The 18,387-nt window shown below is 35.7% G+C and overlaps 4 protein-coding genes across 4 annotated transcripts; 2 read left to right on the top strand and 2 right to left on the bottom strand.

Annotated features, from left to right (window-relative positions):
- Window positions 1–1,375: 1,375 nt before the first annotated feature.
- On the top strand, window positions 1,376–2,359 carry LOC141007239 (olfactory receptor 6C4-like). Its single transcript, XM_073479588.1, has one exon. The coding sequence runs from the start codon at window positions 1,376–1,378 to the stop codon at window positions 2,357–2,359; it is 984 nt and encodes a 327-aa protein (XP_073335689.1).
- A 2,517-nt stretch (window positions 2,360–4,876) lies between these two features.
- On the top strand, window positions 4,877–5,848 carry LOC141007237 (olfactory receptor 1F1-like). The gene has a single exon (XM_073479587.1). It carries the CDS (start codon window positions 4,877–4,879, stop codon window positions 5,846–5,848), a length of 972 nt encoding a protein of 323 aa, XP_073335688.1.
- A 6,144-nt stretch (window positions 5,849–11,992) lies between these two features.
- Window positions 11,993–12,982, bottom strand: LOC141007236 (olfactory receptor 2AT4-like). Its single transcript, XM_073479586.1, has one exon. It carries the CDS (start codon window positions 12,980–12,982, stop codon window positions 11,993–11,995), a length of 990 nt encoding a protein of 329 aa, XP_073335687.1.
- A 1,841-nt stretch (window positions 12,983–14,823) lies between these two features.
- Window positions 14,824–16,439, bottom strand: coa4 (cytochrome c oxidase assembly factor 4 homolog). The gene is made up of 2 exons (XM_073479865.1): window positions 16,348–16,439; window positions 14,824–15,200 (listed from the first exon to the last, which is right to left on the bottom strand). Exon 2 carries the CDS (start codon window positions 15,165–15,167, stop codon window positions 14,913–14,915), a length of 255 nt encoding a protein of 84 aa, XP_073335966.1. The 5' UTR covers window positions 15,168–15,200; window positions 16,348–16,439; the 3' UTR covers window positions 14,824–14,912.
- Between the last annotated feature and the right edge of the window lie 1,948 nt (window positions 16,440–18,387).

Here is an 18,387-nt window from a genome sequence, read left to right as displayed (position 1 = left end):
ATGGATTTTTTAGAGAGTCCTGTAAAGATACCGTTACAGTAGTTGAGTCTGCTGAAGATAAGTAATAGCTAAGTAATGAAGAGAACAGATTTTTATTAAGCTATTTTTTGTCGCAGTTTGTAAAGGTTGTTGTGTTATGTTTGAAAGCAGAACTTGATGTTATTATATATAAGATGTGCAAGAGGCAGTATATTAATAACACGATTAATTGAAGCACTTAACCCCATGAGACCCAGCAGAGAGGCTCTGAGATAGAGAGCCTACAGTCACTGTGAAAGTCCATCCTTAACTTAAATCAGTAGATGTCAGTTCAAGTTACAGCCTGTTCACGCTCAGGTTAGCTCAGAAGTTTCAAATTCTGTATTAAAATCAAGGAGAACAAAAATGGAAAGGTTCACAGCATTGTCTGATAAAAGTAGGTTATTAATGTGATTGGACCTGAAAACCTGACTGGGCTGATCTTATGGATTTTTTCTGGGACCAGAGCCAGGGCCAGATGTTTAGGTAAAATAGATACAGGGGATTGACATTGACCTTATTTAACACAAACTCAGAAGAGCAGCTTGATCATATTTTATGCAGAAATATGTTCTGGTTTGTCCTTTCAGCTGCTCTATCTCAACTCTGGAGAGACAACTTTACTTGTTTCTAAGTGGTGGTGATTTATTGAGTTTTCTGATGACACCGGTCGCCTTGTTGCAAAAACTAAATGAAGCTGCCATTGCCAGGTTAGCTCGGTTAGCCTTGCAGCTAGCAGTCGTATATGTTGACTCAGCCCTTGGGCACCAGGTGCAAAATATGGCCAAATATATTGGAGGCTGTCTTGCTTCATCCTGGTCAATATCCCTCACTTGCCTCTTTTTACTGAAGCAAAAAGTGCTCCACCAGCCATTTCATGGGAACTTTAAGTTCAGGTTTATTTGTCATTGTAGGGATTAGAAAATACAGCTGAATGATTAGCCAGAGATATTTAATTATTGTCTCTTCTTGAAATAACTCTATAGAAAACATTGCATCCAATCAGAAAACCAAGTGAATGGTCACTGAGTGAAATAAAAATCCAAATATCAAAAAATGTGTCATAAGTACTCTATAGTTATATCAGTGTATTACATGACTGTAGTCTGTAAAATGGCTTAAAGTTGGGTTTGTCTGATGAGCAGTCACTTAGACACAGGGGAAAAGACATTGACCTTATATTAGGGAAATACAGAGGTAGACTATTTCTCTTAGTAGCCACTCCCGCCTCAGTTAAACCGCGTTAGACCTCTGTCACCAGAAAGAGAGGGAACCTCCAACACTGTTCTGATGCCGATACACGGAAGAGGACACTTCTCAACATAAAATACTACACTGTGGACAGTTTTACAAGTAAATGGAGTTCTTCAACTCTGCTCTTGGGAAAAACATCACCTTTGTGCGTCCTGCATATTTCATAATAACTGGTTTATCTGGTATCCCAAATATACAACATTACTATGTCTTTCTCTTCTTTGTTTATATTGTTTCAGTGCTGGGAAACGCTATTGTAATGGCTGTAATAATCTTAGATCATAATCTGAGGAGTCCAAAATATATTGCAGTTTTTAATCTAGCATTTGTGGACCTGTTTGGTAACTCTGCTCTGGTGCCGAAGCTCCTCGACATCTTTTTGTTTAACCATCGCTACATCTCCTACAGCAACTGTCTGACTTTCCTTTTTTTCTGCTACACCTGCCTTTCTATGCAGTCATTTAACCTGGTTGCACTCTCCTATGACAGACTGATAGCCATCACTTTCCCACTGCATTATCGAGTGATGGTGACACACAGGTTCATGTTCTGTATGATTGTGTCTTTCTGGGTGTTTATTATACTTGCTGTACTTATTGCAGTTTGCCTCCTGACAAGACTTTCCTTCTGTGATTCTGTGGTTATTAACAGCTATTTCTGTGACCATGGACAGATATACCGGCTGGCCTGTAATGACCATTTCCCCAATTATGCCATTAGCTGTTTGTACCCAGTTCTTATATTTTGGCTTCCACTTGTTTTCATCTTGTTAAGTTACCTATATGTCTGCTGTTCTTTGGCTAAAGTGGCCACAGTTCAAGAAGGACTGAAGGCCTTTAAAACATGCATAGGTCATCTCTTATTAGTGGCAATCTATTTCATCCCACTGTTAATCACATTTACATTAATGGAAAAAATTCATCCAAACGCCAGAATCATAAACCTGTCTCTGACCTCTGTCTTTCCTCCAATGTTGAACCCAATCATTTATGTTCTGCAGACCCAAGAAATCAAAGAATCTGTGAAAAGGTTATTAAAGATCGGAAGAAAAAACAAAATAACTGTGAAAAAATTAATCATAATGTGACATCATTATTTTGTTGTTTTATTTACAGTAAGTTGGCAATAGTAAAGCTTTTCTTATTATTATTACTATTCTTTCTAACATCACACAAATTGACTATGAATTAACTAAATATAATTTATATTTTAATACATTTGCAATATAATTTATATTTTAATACATTTGCAAATCAGGTATATATTTTTTTGTAACAATTCTTGAAATCAATCTTTTTTTTTTTAAAGCTAACACCACACAATAATAACTATTCACTCTTCTTACAGTGTATGAGCCCACTAATGTAAGACTGTTGTGTCTGGCTACATGATTGAAGGTCCATCCAAGAAGAACTGATTTCAAAGAAAGCAACTGTTAGATTTTATAGTTTTGATAGGAATGTCTAAAGACATATGATGCATCTATTAAGATTTGTGTAGTTGTAGAAAATCCACAAAGCTAGACCTTTGTGATCTACAAAGTTTTCAGCGTTGTCAAAAGTAATTGTGGCAGAAAGTGAAAAATGACAGTGAATATAATTTTTTACCAACTGTTTCTTTATTTGTTTATTTAAAATCAGATTTGTTCTTTGTGCTGTTTATTTTTATTTCTAAAAGGGTTTAAAATCAAAAGCAGTGTTCACTGAAATTGTCGAGATAACCTGTAAGTCTGCATTCTGTCTCTATGCATGTGACCCAGTTGGAGTATCATGTCTACTGTGGATGTTAATTTTGTATTAATTTCTATCTTTGTTGAAAAGTCAATACCATTTAAAGAAGTTGAATTTTAAAATCAATGATACCTTGTTTATCCTAACAAATGTTGTGTTGTTTCTCAGAATGCTTAAATGCTCTATTTACATCTAGAAAAATAGATTTGCAATTGCTTTTGTTTAATTGTTTTTGACTTTTTGTGCCTTATTTATTTTACTTGACTGCTGGAGATTATGTCAGGAAAATGGCCTGACAGATTGGGGACAATATTTAGTGAAAGGCTGCAGGATGAACTCAAACCTCGGCTCAGCTTTTGTACATGGTAGCTCACACTACCAAGTGAGCTATCAGAGTGCTATTTGCTATTTTGATGTATAATTTTATTTATTTTTAATTTATAATATTTATTTTGAATAAATAATAAATGTAATTACCTGTAAAAGTCTATTTAGTTTTATTTATATAGCCAAGAGCCACAAATCACAAGGGCCTTATCTTATCATCACCCAGTAGACCGGTGTTTTCAAACTAATTACTCAAAGGTCCGCATCTGATTTTTATTCAAGGTCAAGAGTCTAGAATGGTTGATGATAACAAAATAGGCTAACACTTAATACATTTTTTATGTAACATCTTCCACATCTCATATCTTTAAATATTTAATTCTTAAAATAAAAAATGACAGTATAAATATATTAAAAAACTATACTAATTAAAATATTAAAAAATGGTAGAAATGAGTGTGATATCATTATCATTTTAGCATCTGATTATTAAAACTGTTGTAATGCCTACAGCTGACATTAGTTTCTTGTTCTTATAAGAACATGAAAGTAATGGCCACTGTAGGCAAGTGAGCGATCAGGGCGCCTCATAAATTCGCAATTTTAATGTATGATGTTATTTATTTTTTTATTCATAATAGTAAAGTCAAGTCAATTTAATTTATTTAGCCAAGAATCACAAATCACAAGAGCTTTACAATCTGTAACACATTCACACCTTCAATGCAGATAATGGAAAACTTTGCAAAAAACTAAAATCATGAGAGAATCCCTAGGGAGAAATAAACAAACAATAGTAGTTCAATGCAAGCAGATATTGTAATAATGGTTGAAAAATCATGAAGCTCTACTGTTAGAATCAATAATGTGTTAATATACATCTGAAAAACTATTGGTCAGAGGTCCATTTTGTAAAAAGTTGATTTTTGAGTCTCATTCCCAACTCATCAATTACGACATTCTTACAAAATAGACGTAAATTGATTTAAGATGACGCTCAAGACTTTCATCCAAGTCCATGATGCTAAAACTGTCTGTTTAATCAACCATTTGAAACCACTTAATGTACAGTTCCTTGTGCTGGTGCCTCAGTTGAACTGTGATTTCTCTTCACAACAGTCAAACTCAAAATATACAAAAACAAATGAGCTCAAAATAGAAAGTGTCACCCAAAGAAGTGCAATATGTTACATGTTTCTCATATCTTTTTTATTCTGTTTTGCTTATTTTGAATAACATAAAGAGAGCCTCAAATGGACCATCATCATCAGTATCAGCATCATCAGTCTGAAACACCCCTATGGGGCCTCTGGCTCAGGTAGAGAAACTGTTACACAGGGGAACAGACAGTGTGCTATAGCTGACAGACACAGAAGATCACTTCTAACTTGCAATTAAAGCCCTGGCACCAGAAACAAGGAGAGGGAGAGGAGCTTGCCTCAGTCTACATAAGACAACGCAGGACTCCAACTGAGTCACAGGAGGGGACAGGTCTCTACATGAAGCACTGCCCTCCAAACAGTAAAACATTGACATTTAGGCTTCAAATGGAGTTTTTCAACTCTGCTCTAGGAAGAAACATCACCTTTGTGCGTCCTGAATATTTCATAATAAGTGGTTTTATTGGCATACCTTATATTAGGTATTACTACATCTTTCTGCTTTTTCTTTATATCGTTTCAGTGATGGGAAACATGACTGTGATGACTGTAATTATCTTGGATCATAATCTGAAAGCTCCAAAATATATAGCAGTTTTTAGTCTAGCTTTTGTGGACCTGTTTAGTAGCTCTTCCCTGGTCCCGAAGGTTCTTGATATCTGTCTGTTTAACCATCGCTACATTCCCTACAACGACTGCTTGACTTTCTGTTTTTTCTGCTTCCTCTGCATTTCGATGCAGTCTTTCAATCTGGCTGCACTCGCCTATGACAGACTGATAGCCATCTTCTATCCACTGCATTATCAAGTGAAGATGACCAACAGGTTCATGTTGTTTCTGATTGCATCTTTCTGGGTCTTGGTCATCACGCTGGTACTCATTGCAGTGGGCTTTCTTACAAGACTCTCCTTCTGTAAGTCTGTGGTTATTAAGAGCTATTTCTGTGACCACGGCCCAATATACCGTCTTGGCTGCAACGATGTTACTCCCAGTCGTATAATTGCTGGTGCCCTATCAAATTTAGTTCTTTGGGTTCCACTAGTATTTATCTTGGCAAGTTACTGCAGCATTGGTTATGCTTTGACAAAAATTTCCACAGCTAAGGAAAGAGTGACGGCCTTCAAAACCTGCACAGGCCACATTTTATTAGTGGCAATCTTTTACTTGCCCATCATATTTGTATATCGTTTTGGGGCAAATATACATCCAAATGCCAGGATCATAAACCTGTCTTTGGCCACTGTCATCCCTCCCATGTTGAACCCATTCATTTATGTTCTGCAGACACAAGAAATCAAACAATCTTTGAAAAAGTTGTTGAAAATCAGAGGGCAATCCAAAATTGCCACAAAAAATTAAAACGTATTTAGACTTCAGTTTTTGTAGTGCATGGTAACAGCTATGTTGAAAGAGATTTCAACACCATACAAACAAAGGTAGTCTGATTGAACTTCATTTGTTGTTTGTTTGTGATTGTGTGCAGAATAATTATATCTTGTTTTTTTCTTTTTAAGATAGTTTCCATCAGAATTGAACTATCCACGCCGTGAGCACACAATTAACATGTATTTCCTACAATGTATAAGCCCAGTGAGAAGACTTGAGTCTCTGCTTGTGCAAAGAATTACTGCATTCAACAGAACGACTGCATAGACAGACAGTGAATTAAAATGTGAGGTTGACATATTGTACATATATAGCCATCTTTGCAACAAATATATTACGATAAATGCATCTCAATATCGAACAAAATTATTGTTTTCCTTCCTAACAATTTCAAAAGTTATATCAGAAACCCAGCATCCCTAATTAATGTTTATCTTTTTTTAGAAAATCATGTGAATAAGTATTACTCATTGCTTCTCTTCTTAAGTTGAGTGTTATGTAGTTATGTAAGGGCTAATTTATGTTCATTAAAGCAATTCATTGTGTGACATGCATGTGCTGTTGTCTCACACAGGGTACTGCAGCCTACAACAACATTCTCACCTGCCCCTCAGGGCCTCTGTATATCATGATATTATGTCATTGACATTAAAAACCATGTACAGGTGTAGTTATGAACTTCTGAAATAAGTGACTAAACTATTTAATGTGACATAAGATTTTTTGTCATTTGTTATCATGTTGGAACATCCTCTGAAAATATATCTTGTATTTATTTTCACATCTTACATCTGTTTTGTTGTTTGTGGTTTGATTGGTCATGCATATCACTGTGATGGTACTGCCATTGAATCTCAAAAGTTTTCTGTTTTCAAGTTATCAGATATACTTGTGTCTTCTGATAACTGAACAAACTAATGTTTTTTGGTGTTTATTAAATTTAAGTAAAAAAAAGATTCAAACAACTAGGCTTATTTTTGTGTTTTAAATTTTGCAATAAATACACTCCATTGTTTGACTGCTTAACATTTATGATGTGTTTTCAGAATACTACATTTTTTATTTATGTATTAAAATATTCTTTTTCATAGTGAATGATGTTAAGACTTCAGAACAGATCATATGTGAATAAGATAAAGTCAGTCAGGTGTAAAGCTGGTGAAATAAAGAATAATTATCTTTCAAAATTTCTATTTGGCCACATTTAATTCTCTAAAAACATATTTGTTGTAGCTCTGAGTGGCACCTCCTGAATTTCTTCTTTAGAAGAACCATAACTGTAGTGAACTATAATAAGTTACAGAAAAAATAAGCAGGGCTCAATTGAGAAGTCAGCCCTACAGTAATGGTCTCTTTATACACAAGTTTACAGAAATCGGGGAAGTTCCAGAGAGGGGCTTAACATACCCGCAAGCTTCAGGCTCATGAGCTGCTTTGAGTTCTTATTTATAAACAAGGTGTCGTGTCAGTCCCTGATATATGAGACCAATTGTCATCTTAGACTTTGGATATTGATATATGTTGATATGGCACAAGTGTTGTCTTTTCCTGGTTTTAAAGGCTGCACTACAGTAAAGTGATGACATTTTCTGAATTTAAACAGTTCTACTTGTTCTAATACTTACCTTTAACCACTTAGTCATTATATCCACATTACTGTTGATTATTTAACAAAAATCTCATTGTTTTGATATTTCAGAAAGTACCAAAACTCATATATTGTAACAATATATCAAGGTATTTTTTCATAAATATTGTGATATTTGATTCTATCACCCGATCCAAACACTTATGAAGTGCTTAAGAGGAGATTTCAAAACATCCACATATATTTATAAATATTGTGTATCACAATATAGCTACTTTAAGATATGGTGATGTTATTTTAAGTCAGACAGGCCTTGTGTCTGGTCTTGGCTGATATTTGTCTGCAACTGTTTTGAAGGAGGCAGTCACACTGCACTTATCACACATCCACTTCCATTAAAATCCATGCAAAGGGTCAGAAGCAAAAGTTACTACATCCATATTCAAGATGTTTTACAGATGTACATTGGCTTGACAAGAGGCTATAGGCTGGAGATGAAACATGAAGGACTCTTGCACCATCTAGTGGTTATTGCATGCACTTTACTGGAGCACTGGATTAGAGTTAAAACACATAAACCAAAACAGAGACAGGATGGTTCTACTTTGTCACTATTTTAGCATAAGCATCTACATATCTGATCATTAGGTCTTATTCCCTGCATGTGTATTTAAATGTATAACTAACTAGCTAGACATATGTAATGTTTTGCATTTAAAGGGCTGTATAATGACATGCCCTGCTATATCAGTATCCGGTGTCCAGAACAAGATGATTTTTGTTGCATACATTCTGAGACTGATGAAAATAAGAGCAGGACTTATGCTTTTGTACTAGCTGTGATCTGTGTCATAGTAATTACAAACCATTTTTCATCTCATCTTGGTTACAAATGCTTAGCTTCTGCCTTTTTAGTTAACAGTATTGATCATGCAGAAAATAAAAGAGACAGATGGACTGACCCATCTATCTGTGGCAAAACAGAATTTACTGCTTAGTGGCTAATGTGATTTCTTAGTTTTTCATGGAGTGCTGTTACAGATTCTTAAAGACGGAGTGTAATTCATGGCACAGTTTGCACTGTACACATAATCCCACTAGAGGGCATGCACTCATCTTATAACCACAGTGTAGTTTTTGTCCTGTCTGATGTATGTATCATTCAGCACACCTCTTTTTACAAGATCTGACAGAGGTATCTGCTGTAGTTCACTATTCTCAAGAACATAATGTAAATATACTTGGCGTACAAATGTTAAATATATCAATTCACTTAGTGCAGCATTAATCAGAGTTCAGTGCATGTGAATTATTGCCCAACCCGATGAGAATGACCTCTGATCTCTTGTGAAACAATGACCTAATCAGGACCATCAGCAGTTTAATCACACATCTGCTTGGTTGCATGAAACTCAGAGGAGTGAATATGATTTATCATTACTGTCTGATCATGATGCTTATTTAAATGTAAATATATATTTGATTTTCCAACACAGGCTCTGTATAAATAAGTCAGAATTTACCAAACTTTTTGTGAACTTTTTATGCACAAATTAAACTATATTGATGACCCAGGTTATGCATCATGTTCCTTGAAGATACATTTATCATTAAAACGCTCATGGATAGCCAAAACCAAATAAATCAGTTTTTGATGCCATCACCAGACAACTTTAGTGAATGACCTCCATTTTAACAAAAAAAGTAATGACCCTGATTTGAACAAATTTCAGATTGATGACCAATTGACTCACAATAGCCAAAAAGATGGGGATGCATTAGTAAATTGCACACAGTACAACTTTAATTCAATCTCATCCACATTAAAGTGTCTGCAGTACAGTACTCTTTTCATATCCTTCTTGACACTCACGACCTCATGTTAAATCCAACTGGTGACACATTTCTGCTGACAGACATTACTCAGATAGCATACAGTCTTTATTAAGGGCTCTTTATTAACCCTTTTTTTATTGTGATGATTGTTATGTGGCAATTTTATTTTTCCTGACCAGTGCCAGGGCTCTGGTTTTGATCTCTTTAGTTTTCAGAGAATATACGATGGGATTGATGCAGGGTGGGAGGCAAGAGTCCAGTGACAGGCTCAGCACACGCTGGTCTGGGTTGATGGATCCTACATAAAGCCCAACGAAGAATATGATGAATATGGGAATGTAAAATACAGCAACAAGGACAAAGTGCTCAATGCAAGTGGTGAGAGCCTTTATTCCACTGCTGACTGATTTCATGCTGAACACTAAAAATAAAAGATGAAGTAGACATTGATGAAGGGAAATGTCTCAAATCCAATGATATAGAAGCCTGGAGGATGAATGATAAGAGGGTCATTTAAAACAGTCCTGAGAAAAGACATCACTGAACTCCACAGCCTGTGTGTTGGAGGCTTATAAATGAAATAAACAATTTTCATTTCATTCTGATGAAACACACTCAAACCAAACAGTATCTACAATTTATATTCTCAGCAAGTCACACATGAATCAAATATTAATGTGCCACAAGTCAGTCAGTGGAGCTTACTGGATTTTTCTGTGAGGAATCCTTTGGCTCCGACTTGTGTTGTTGACTTCAAAAGCAGCATGCAGGTGGCTGCATTTGTGAATTGTGGACAGTGACAATTATACTCTGAGAGGTTGGCCCTGTGCTCTGTGTAGCCTGTGTGTTGGAGGACAGCCTCTGCTCTCCTGTCTGACAAAGAGAAAAATTTATGCCAGTCTGATGAGCACATTCACTTTTTAATATGCTGTAGACCAGTGACTGTGGCTCACCTGATGTTCTCTTAGAGATTGTTTAGCAGCAGCTCTGTTAGATGCTGCATCTAAAAGCAGCAAACAGACAACTTCAGGTCTGACCTGTGTACACACTGAAATACTATCCTCATTGATCTCTTGAGAGAAGGCTTCCAGCTGATACTGAGAAATCATTTCTTTCAATGCCCCAATAATGACATCATCCATGATGAGCAGGGTTGCAGCTGACTCTAATCTCAAAATAAACATAAAAATGATTGTTTTGATGATTTAGTGAGTTCAGTCCAGTCAAAGAGCTGTGTTGTGTCTCCCTGATTGCCATGGCCTCAGTGACCTCTTGTGGCAGCAGAATGGGTATACAGAACTTAAAAAATGCTTTGTGAAGTTGTACAAAGAGAGCAAACAGCATAGTGTTCCCTAAACTTTAATTTATGAATAAACAGGGCGTCGTTCTCATGGGCCAAATTTGTGGTGCCATCACCAGAGAATTCTTTGCCGTAATAAACAAACATGCATTTACTGTTTGAGACTAATTAACTCTTTTGCACCTATTAACAAGTTTAACAATGAAAACTTTGCCAGTAAACAAGTACTGGTGGGGCATTAATTAAGTACATTTACTCAAGTACAGCAACTAAGTACAAAAAATTTTAAGTATTGTACTTTTCTTTGCATGCTATTTCCTACTTCTACTCCACTACATCTTAGAGGGAAATATTGTACTTTTTACTTAACTAAATATAAGTAAGTAGACATTGGTAGCTTTAGTTACTCGTTACATTTCAGATTAAGATTTGTACACACAAAACAAATGACGAAATATGATGTTTTGTTGTTATCAAACCACACAACAGTTTATACAAGTTAAGCCTAAGTATAGCTTTTTATTATTCTAATTATTTTAATTCATTTTTTAATCATTTTCAGGTTTGTGGGATTGGTTGGACAAAACAAGCATTGTGAAGGTGTCACCTTGAACATTTTCTCACTATATCCAGAAGTTTTACAAACCAAGCAGATTAATCCATTATGAAAGTAGTCTTTATCTTCAGTCCTAAAACTGTTCAAAATGTGCTCCACCTCAACCAACTACAACAGAAAAACCCTGATTTTTAATAATTGCATGACTTAAAAACTTAATAATATAATAACATAACAGTCACAAGGAACATTTGTCTGTATTGTATGCTTTTACTTTGAATACTATGAGTACATTTTCCAGATTATAATTACATACTTTTACTCAAATAACATTTTTGATGCAGGACTTTTACTTTCAGAGTGTGGTATCAGTACTTTAGTGGAGTAAAGGACATGAATACTTCCTCCACTGATGCAGAAAAAGTGTGTGAAGTGTCACTGATGAAGTAAAAGTTGAATATACAGTTATGTCGCTTAGAATGATAGAAAGGATTTTCAAAATAAATTCAGTGTCTGTTAAAAGGAAGATTTGTAGGATAACAGAAGACATTTAGATGTCAACATTAGATGTTACATAAAAGTGGTAAAATGACAGTCCAATTATTATTTTATTAAGTTTAAGACCTTGAGTGATCATTTGACTCACTACGGCCCAATAAGCGGGGAAGCATCAGTGTATTACACATATCATGTTTATGTTAAATTGTCTGCAGCACTGTACCCTGTTCATAACTTTCATGACACTGACAACCTCATGTTAAATCCAACTGACCCATAGTATTATGACAGTACACATTTCAGGCTCGTTATTCACTGTACTGACATATTTTTCCTAAATTATTTCTGTGTTTTATTTTGCCTTTTTTGTTGCATGCCAATTCTGTTTTTCCTCACCAGTGCCAGGGCTCTGACTTTGATCTCTTTAGTTTTCAAAGAATACACAATAGGGTTGATGCAGGGTGGGAGGCAAGAGGCCAGTGACAGGCTCAGCACACGCTGGTCCGGGTCGATGAGACGCAGATAAAACCCGACAGTAAAAATGGTAATGAGAGGAATGTAAAACACAGCAACAAGGATGAGGTGCTCAATGCAAGTGGTCAAAGCTTTCACCCGATTGTCTAAAGATTTCATCCTGAACACAGTCACCAAGATGATGACATAAGACAGGAGAATAAAAATACAGGGTCCCACCAGGATCAGGAGACTGAGAGAAGAAGCTGCAGACCACTGCATTGTGAAATCATTACAAGCCAGTCTGAACACAGGCGCATAGTCACAGAAATAGCTGAACACCCTGACAGAATTACAAAAGGACAGTCGAGTCATTATACCTGTCGCAAATGCTGTTACTCCGAGAGCAAAACACCAAGTCAGGCAGACAATACAGGACATACTCAGCACTGTGTTGATTGAGTTGTGATGCAGAGGGAAACATATTGCGATCAACCTGTCATAGGCAAGTATAGCAAGTGCATATGACTCCAATGATACAAACATATAGTATACATGCATTTGTACCAAACACAGGTTGAATGGAACGAAGTTATCCTTAACCAGGAATATCTTTATCATGCCTGGAATGGTACATGTGTTCAGGATTACATCAATCACTGCGAGGTTGGCCACAGCCAGAAATTTTGGAGTGTGTAAACAACGATTAAAGACAATTATACAGATCACCAAACTATTGAAGAGCACTGTCACCACATAAACAAAAGCTAGAAAGATGAAGTATACACTGATGAAGGGAAATGTCTCAAATCCGATGATATAGAAGCCTGGAGGATGAATGAGAGAGTCGTTTAAAACAGTCCTGAGAAAAGACATCACTGAACTCCACAGCCTGTGTGTTGGAGGACAGCCTCAGCTCTCCAGTCTAAAGAACAGGGAAATTGAATCATAGGTATAATCACATCACATTTATAATCTTTATGCCAGTTTGAAGAGCACATTCAAATTTAGCAGTATACAGAATATATTCCCAGTAAGCTAGAAGACTGTGGCTTACCTGATGTTCACTTAGAGATTGTTTAGCAGCAGCTCTGTTAGATGCATCCAAAAGCAGCAAACAGACGACTGCAGGTCTGACCTGTGTACACACTGAAATACTGTCCTCATTGATCTCTTGAGATAACGAAAAATCTGTATGCATTACCCCATTAATGACATCATCCATCCATAATTAGCAGGGTTGTACTGTAACTTTTTTGTGCTCAAAACAAACATCTAATTATTGTTTTGATGACACAGTGTATTTCAGCATCTCACAACACTCCTTTAAAAAACATGGATTCAGTTAAGCTTACCAAAACAAAAATAAAGTAGCAGTTGCTCAGTAAAAAACTGATCATGATAACTTTATTAATACCTCAGTGACCTCTTGTGACAACTGCTCTGTTAGTCAGTAAATTCAGAGGAGGAAGAGATTTGTATAGAATCATTATCAAATTAATAGTCCCAGACTTTGATATATTGATAATTTATAAATGTATAAGAACTTACTAAATGTTTGGTTAAGTTTGTTTGTACAAAGTGAGCAAACAGCATTGTGTTCCCTAGAAGTACACTAATCATTAAACAGGCTGTGGTTCTAATGGTGCCCAATTTGTGATGCCATCCCCATAGTGATGCTGCTAAATGACCTTTGCGGTAACAAACAAACATTTTACTGTTCAAACTTGAGACTAATTAATCTCTTTTGCACCTATTAACAAGTTGAACAATGAAAACTTTACCAGTAAACTTACAAACCTACAATGGGATGCAACAGAAAGCCCTGTTTGTCCCTCTAGTCTACTACCTGTCCTTTGTCTACCTTTTGTTGTATTAGGTGACAATTAAACAAAACATTTATAATCTTTATTTCTAACAAATAAAAAGTTTACTGAAATAGGATACTTCCTGCTCTTTGGGGTTACTAGCTTCTGATGTATAAGTTAAAGCTTTAATTTCTTGTAGAAGCAAGAGGGCACAATACCAGGTGCTCTAGTTTGTGAAGTAGTAAACTGGTGAATGCAAGGTGATCTTGAAGTAACACTGATCAACTTAGAAAAAGAAGACACATGGGCTTACTTCAGGCACACTCACACCGAGCCAAGGATGTTCAGTGTGCACTCCTCTTTCCAGTCATGCTCTGAGACACCCAGTGTGTGTCTGGAGTAAGCCCATGTGTTTCCTTCAATTTCTTGTATTGTAGACCATAGACACCTCACAGTGGTTTAATAAAAGAAACATCAGAGATTTTAAATTCAATGATACTGGAATGGAATCAGTGATTCTATAATTCAACAACTAGTATCCACCCTAAATCCTAAAATCAACTGAGATTCATTTGAGATCTGTTAGCTGCTTTTGTTTGAACATAATTTGTTGATGTAATATTTCTCAATGACACCATTAAGCCCTTAAAATATGAGTAGTATAAATATATATTAAGAAATCTGTTTACTAGATATATTTATATATGTTTTTTTTCCATCAACACAGCACAAAAAAATATTTTTGTTCCTTCCTTAAATTTGTTTGTTTTTTTAAGATCAGTAGTGACCAAGATCAAGATGTGTACTGAGCAGGACAGTTTACAATAAACAAAATTCACCTTGCAGTGCTCTCTGGTGGACAAACTGTATAATAAAGACACTTCTTAAATGAATGTCCAAGACAGGATGTTGTAGCTGCTTATACTTGTTTATTTTCCCTAAATAATTAGATTATGTACAGTCTTTACACCTCTAATATGAGTGTGGGGTGTTGTTATTCAGCTGGGAGCAGACTGAGTGGAGGCTGTCTGCTGCTTCCTCAGCTGTTCTTTCCGAGCATTTTGGAAGTTCATCATGCAGTCTTTGAAAGTCTGGACCTGGCTCTGGCACACTCTCCAGTCCTGGTGTTCAGCCATGCACTCCTGCACTGCATAGTGTAGCTCAGAACAGCCAGTGCGGGATATCATCCGTTCAACAGGGTCATCCTCGTCATCGTCTTTACGGCTGCGGTCATGGGGTGAAGGGGATGCCATCCTGTTTCAATGCACGGTGCTGACTCAGCGGGTCTGCAGAGGATGACACATGATGTTAGTAGTATATACTTATGAAAAAGCATTTATTTTCCAACGATTACACTGCACTATAACCATCTTTATGCATTGGCAGTGATTGAATGCAAGTACATTTACTCAAGGATTGGACAGGACTATATCTGTAAGTACAATTTTAGGTAGGTCTGCACAATATGGTAAGAAAAAAATCATATTGAGATTATTTTAACAGATATTATGGTTGCCATATGATTCACGATTAGTGGGAATGATTTTAACCACACTTACTGTGAATTGAATTATCAAAAATTACCCCAAGCATCTTTTTATGCATTATAATCTAAATGAAAAAGTTAGAGTTTTAATATCAGCGCATATTAGGCGACAAATATACCAATACTGATATATCTGTGATAGACCAATAATATCAGACAACCAATAGATCAATTATAATTTATCTGTTTTATTACACTTTTTACCTTAATGAAAAAAATGCAGCTTTTGTGGTTTGGATTAATTTCAATGCATTGCTTGTACTTTACATTTAGGCTATTCAACTTTACCCTTTCACTCCATTACTTTTCAGAGGGAAAGAAATGTCCTTACTCCATTACATATGACTGCTATACAGTTATTCACAGCTCACTTGCAGACTATGATTTTACATTCAAAACATATGATGTGAACAGTTAAAGTAAGCTCCAACTCAACCAGTTCAACAGACAAATAAGACACACCTGTTTATATTACACTTTACTTATATTTTATATGAATATTTATTATGAAAATTCAGCAGTTTTTTTTATTTTTTTTTTTACAATAGCTTCCATGTCATGTCATGTGACCCAGTGACTTCAAACCAATGCCAAAATGTATCACTACACAGGTCACATAAGACACACCTCTTCTGATTACATTTTACGGCTTCTTCTATTTCTCCTATCCTCCTCCTGCTGCCAACACGGGGTGGAACTGAGTAAGAGGCGCCGCTGGGTGTCTCCGCAGTAAATGTCTGTCGTATATCCAACCTAAAACTAACTAACTTCACCTCGGTACAACACACACCCCTCAACGTGACCAAATGCTACATAAGTTAGCTAACATTATGGAGAACGCTGCTAACAGCTAGCTTACACACATATTAGCATCACCTTCTTCTTACCTGTTTGTTCTCTCGGGGCGAATCTGTTCGTCGAGACACTGACATTAAGTGTCTACAACCTGCATAACTCTGGACTTTTCATAACCAGCCACACGGTCGGCTGTCAAGCAGTAACACGGAGGACGTATTTGAGCGGAGGACGAAAGTGTAACCGTAAAATAGTTCCGACGTGCATCGGTTCCGTTGCTTAGCTACAACGCAACTGACAGTGAAGCATCCTGTAGATAAACAACGTGAAATTCAAGGCACTTGTAATTTACTAGTTATTTAACTTTATACTTGTACTCCACTACATATCAGAGGTAAATATTGTACTTTTTACCTCACTACATTTTTCTGTAGTATATAGTATATAAAGTAGTTAAAATTAACTCCATCATAAACATATGCAACAGCAATATACAACATAAACTTTAATAAAGCTCATTAGTACACTGGTTTTGACCATTTTTGCCACATAATGATTACTTTTGATACTTGAAGTAACTTTTGATGATTACATACTTTTACTTAAGTAGGTGTTGAATGCAGGATTTGAACTTGTATTGCATTATTTTAACATTGTGGTGTTAGTTTATCATTTTATAAGTAATTGATCTGAAAAATTCTTCCACAACTGCAATGAAGTCATGTTATGAATAAATTGTGGCCTACAAATGAATATAAGTTTGCGGTATGAACACATTGTTCATATCATGGTCCAAATAGTCCAATTTGTCTAGACCATTTTAATCCACCTGAGTCAAACACATGAGTACATAGCTGCTCTAAAGGCAGCACTTTAAAGCCACTAGAGGGCAGGTCTCATCGCCATTTTGTAGTCCCTGTCCCCTCGCTCATTGATGGGTGAATGTGGTGTATGGTTTTCTACAGGGCTCACCTGTAAAATGTGCCTTAAGTTGATAGCCTGTTACAAAATGGTGTTCTGTATTCAAGTATGTCAAGTTCTTCCTCGCTCGAATCGGGGGTTATATAAATAAGATTGGTTTGAAGTAAGCCTATTCATGAAAATAGATGTTAATGACATTAAAATGATTTCATAGACTTGAGAGTTGTTAAGATTCAGAAGATGAAAAAATTACAAAACAAACTAGCAAAAACTGATTGCATTATCTCAGATAATATCAAGAACAATGAACTATATAATGCGACTAATGGAGCTGGCTTAGAAGTAAGTTATTGATTAATAAAAGAGTGACTTTACAGCCCAAACTATTTTGAAATGGGATATACTTTAAGCTAACATCGTGTTTGCTTGGGTGTCCTAAAAAGCAAATATCACATATACAGGATATCTGAAGCGAAAAAGGAGGAAGACAGTTTAGCAGTTGGAGCCTTGTTTGTTTTTATTTTAAACATTTCATCCATTTTGTCAAACATGAAATTCACATGAAATCATATTGAAGTGCATCTTGTCCCGTGCTTCAAATCAGTGTTAGCGTCATATTTAACCAAGATTATATCCTAAATTTTTGTGCTTTGAGGTTAATCATAAACTGGTATAATCACTTCCATGTGCGATAAAAAATAAAAAAAAAGATTTAAAAAGTAGAAGTTTTTCCAACAATTACTTTAGGAGAGACACCATATGATATCAGAAAGCAGACAGGTGGAGGATAAATCATTAAAATTTGAGACAGAAATAGAACAGAATCAGCTCCTCTGAAAGTGTCCCCTATGATGCATCGATGTGATTCATATAGCTGCCCTGCTAGTCATGTTGTCACGATACTGAAATATCTAACTACGATACATACAACACAGAGGGCTTAAAATTTAAGATTTTTAAAAAAAGATAAATATAACAAGACTAAAACATGAAAACGAGATACAACTTTTCTTGTCTAGTAGCACAAAACAGCAGAAAGACTGTAGTAAACATTAAATAAAACACTTTTTTTGGACACTCTTCGGATTAAGCCATTAAAAATAATGTGTGTATTGATAGTGCAGAAAATGTGCATTTAAATCGTTGTAATTATTCAGTATTTATATGTGTGAATATATCAATATTTTTTGAAAAAAAAAAAAAAAAATCTG

Source organism: Pagrus major, chromosome 13 (genome assembly GCF_040436345.1).
Source record: "Pagrus major chromosome 13, Pma_NU_1.0".
Taxonomy (NCBI): domain Eukaryota; kingdom Metazoa; phylum Chordata; class Actinopteri; order Spariformes; family Sparidae; genus Pagrus; species Pagrus major.
This window is presented reverse-complemented; position numbering and strand designations above follow the sequence as displayed.

Coding starts and splice junctions, on each gene's coding strand:
- LOC141007239 (XM_073479588.1), top strand. CDS start 1,376: ATGGAGTTCTTCAACTCTGCTCTTGGGAAAAACATCACCTTTGTGCGT.
- LOC141007237 (XM_073479587.1), top strand. CDS start 4,877: ATGGAGTTTTTCAACTCTGCTCTAGGAAGAAACATCACCTTTGTGCGT.
- LOC141007236 (XM_073479586.1), bottom strand. CDS start 12,982: ATGTCTTTTCTCAGGACTGTTTTAAACGACTCTCTCATTCATCCTCCA.
- coa4 (XM_073479865.1), bottom strand. CDS start 15,167: ATGGCATCCCCTTCACCCCATGACCGCAGCCGTAAAGACGATGACGAG.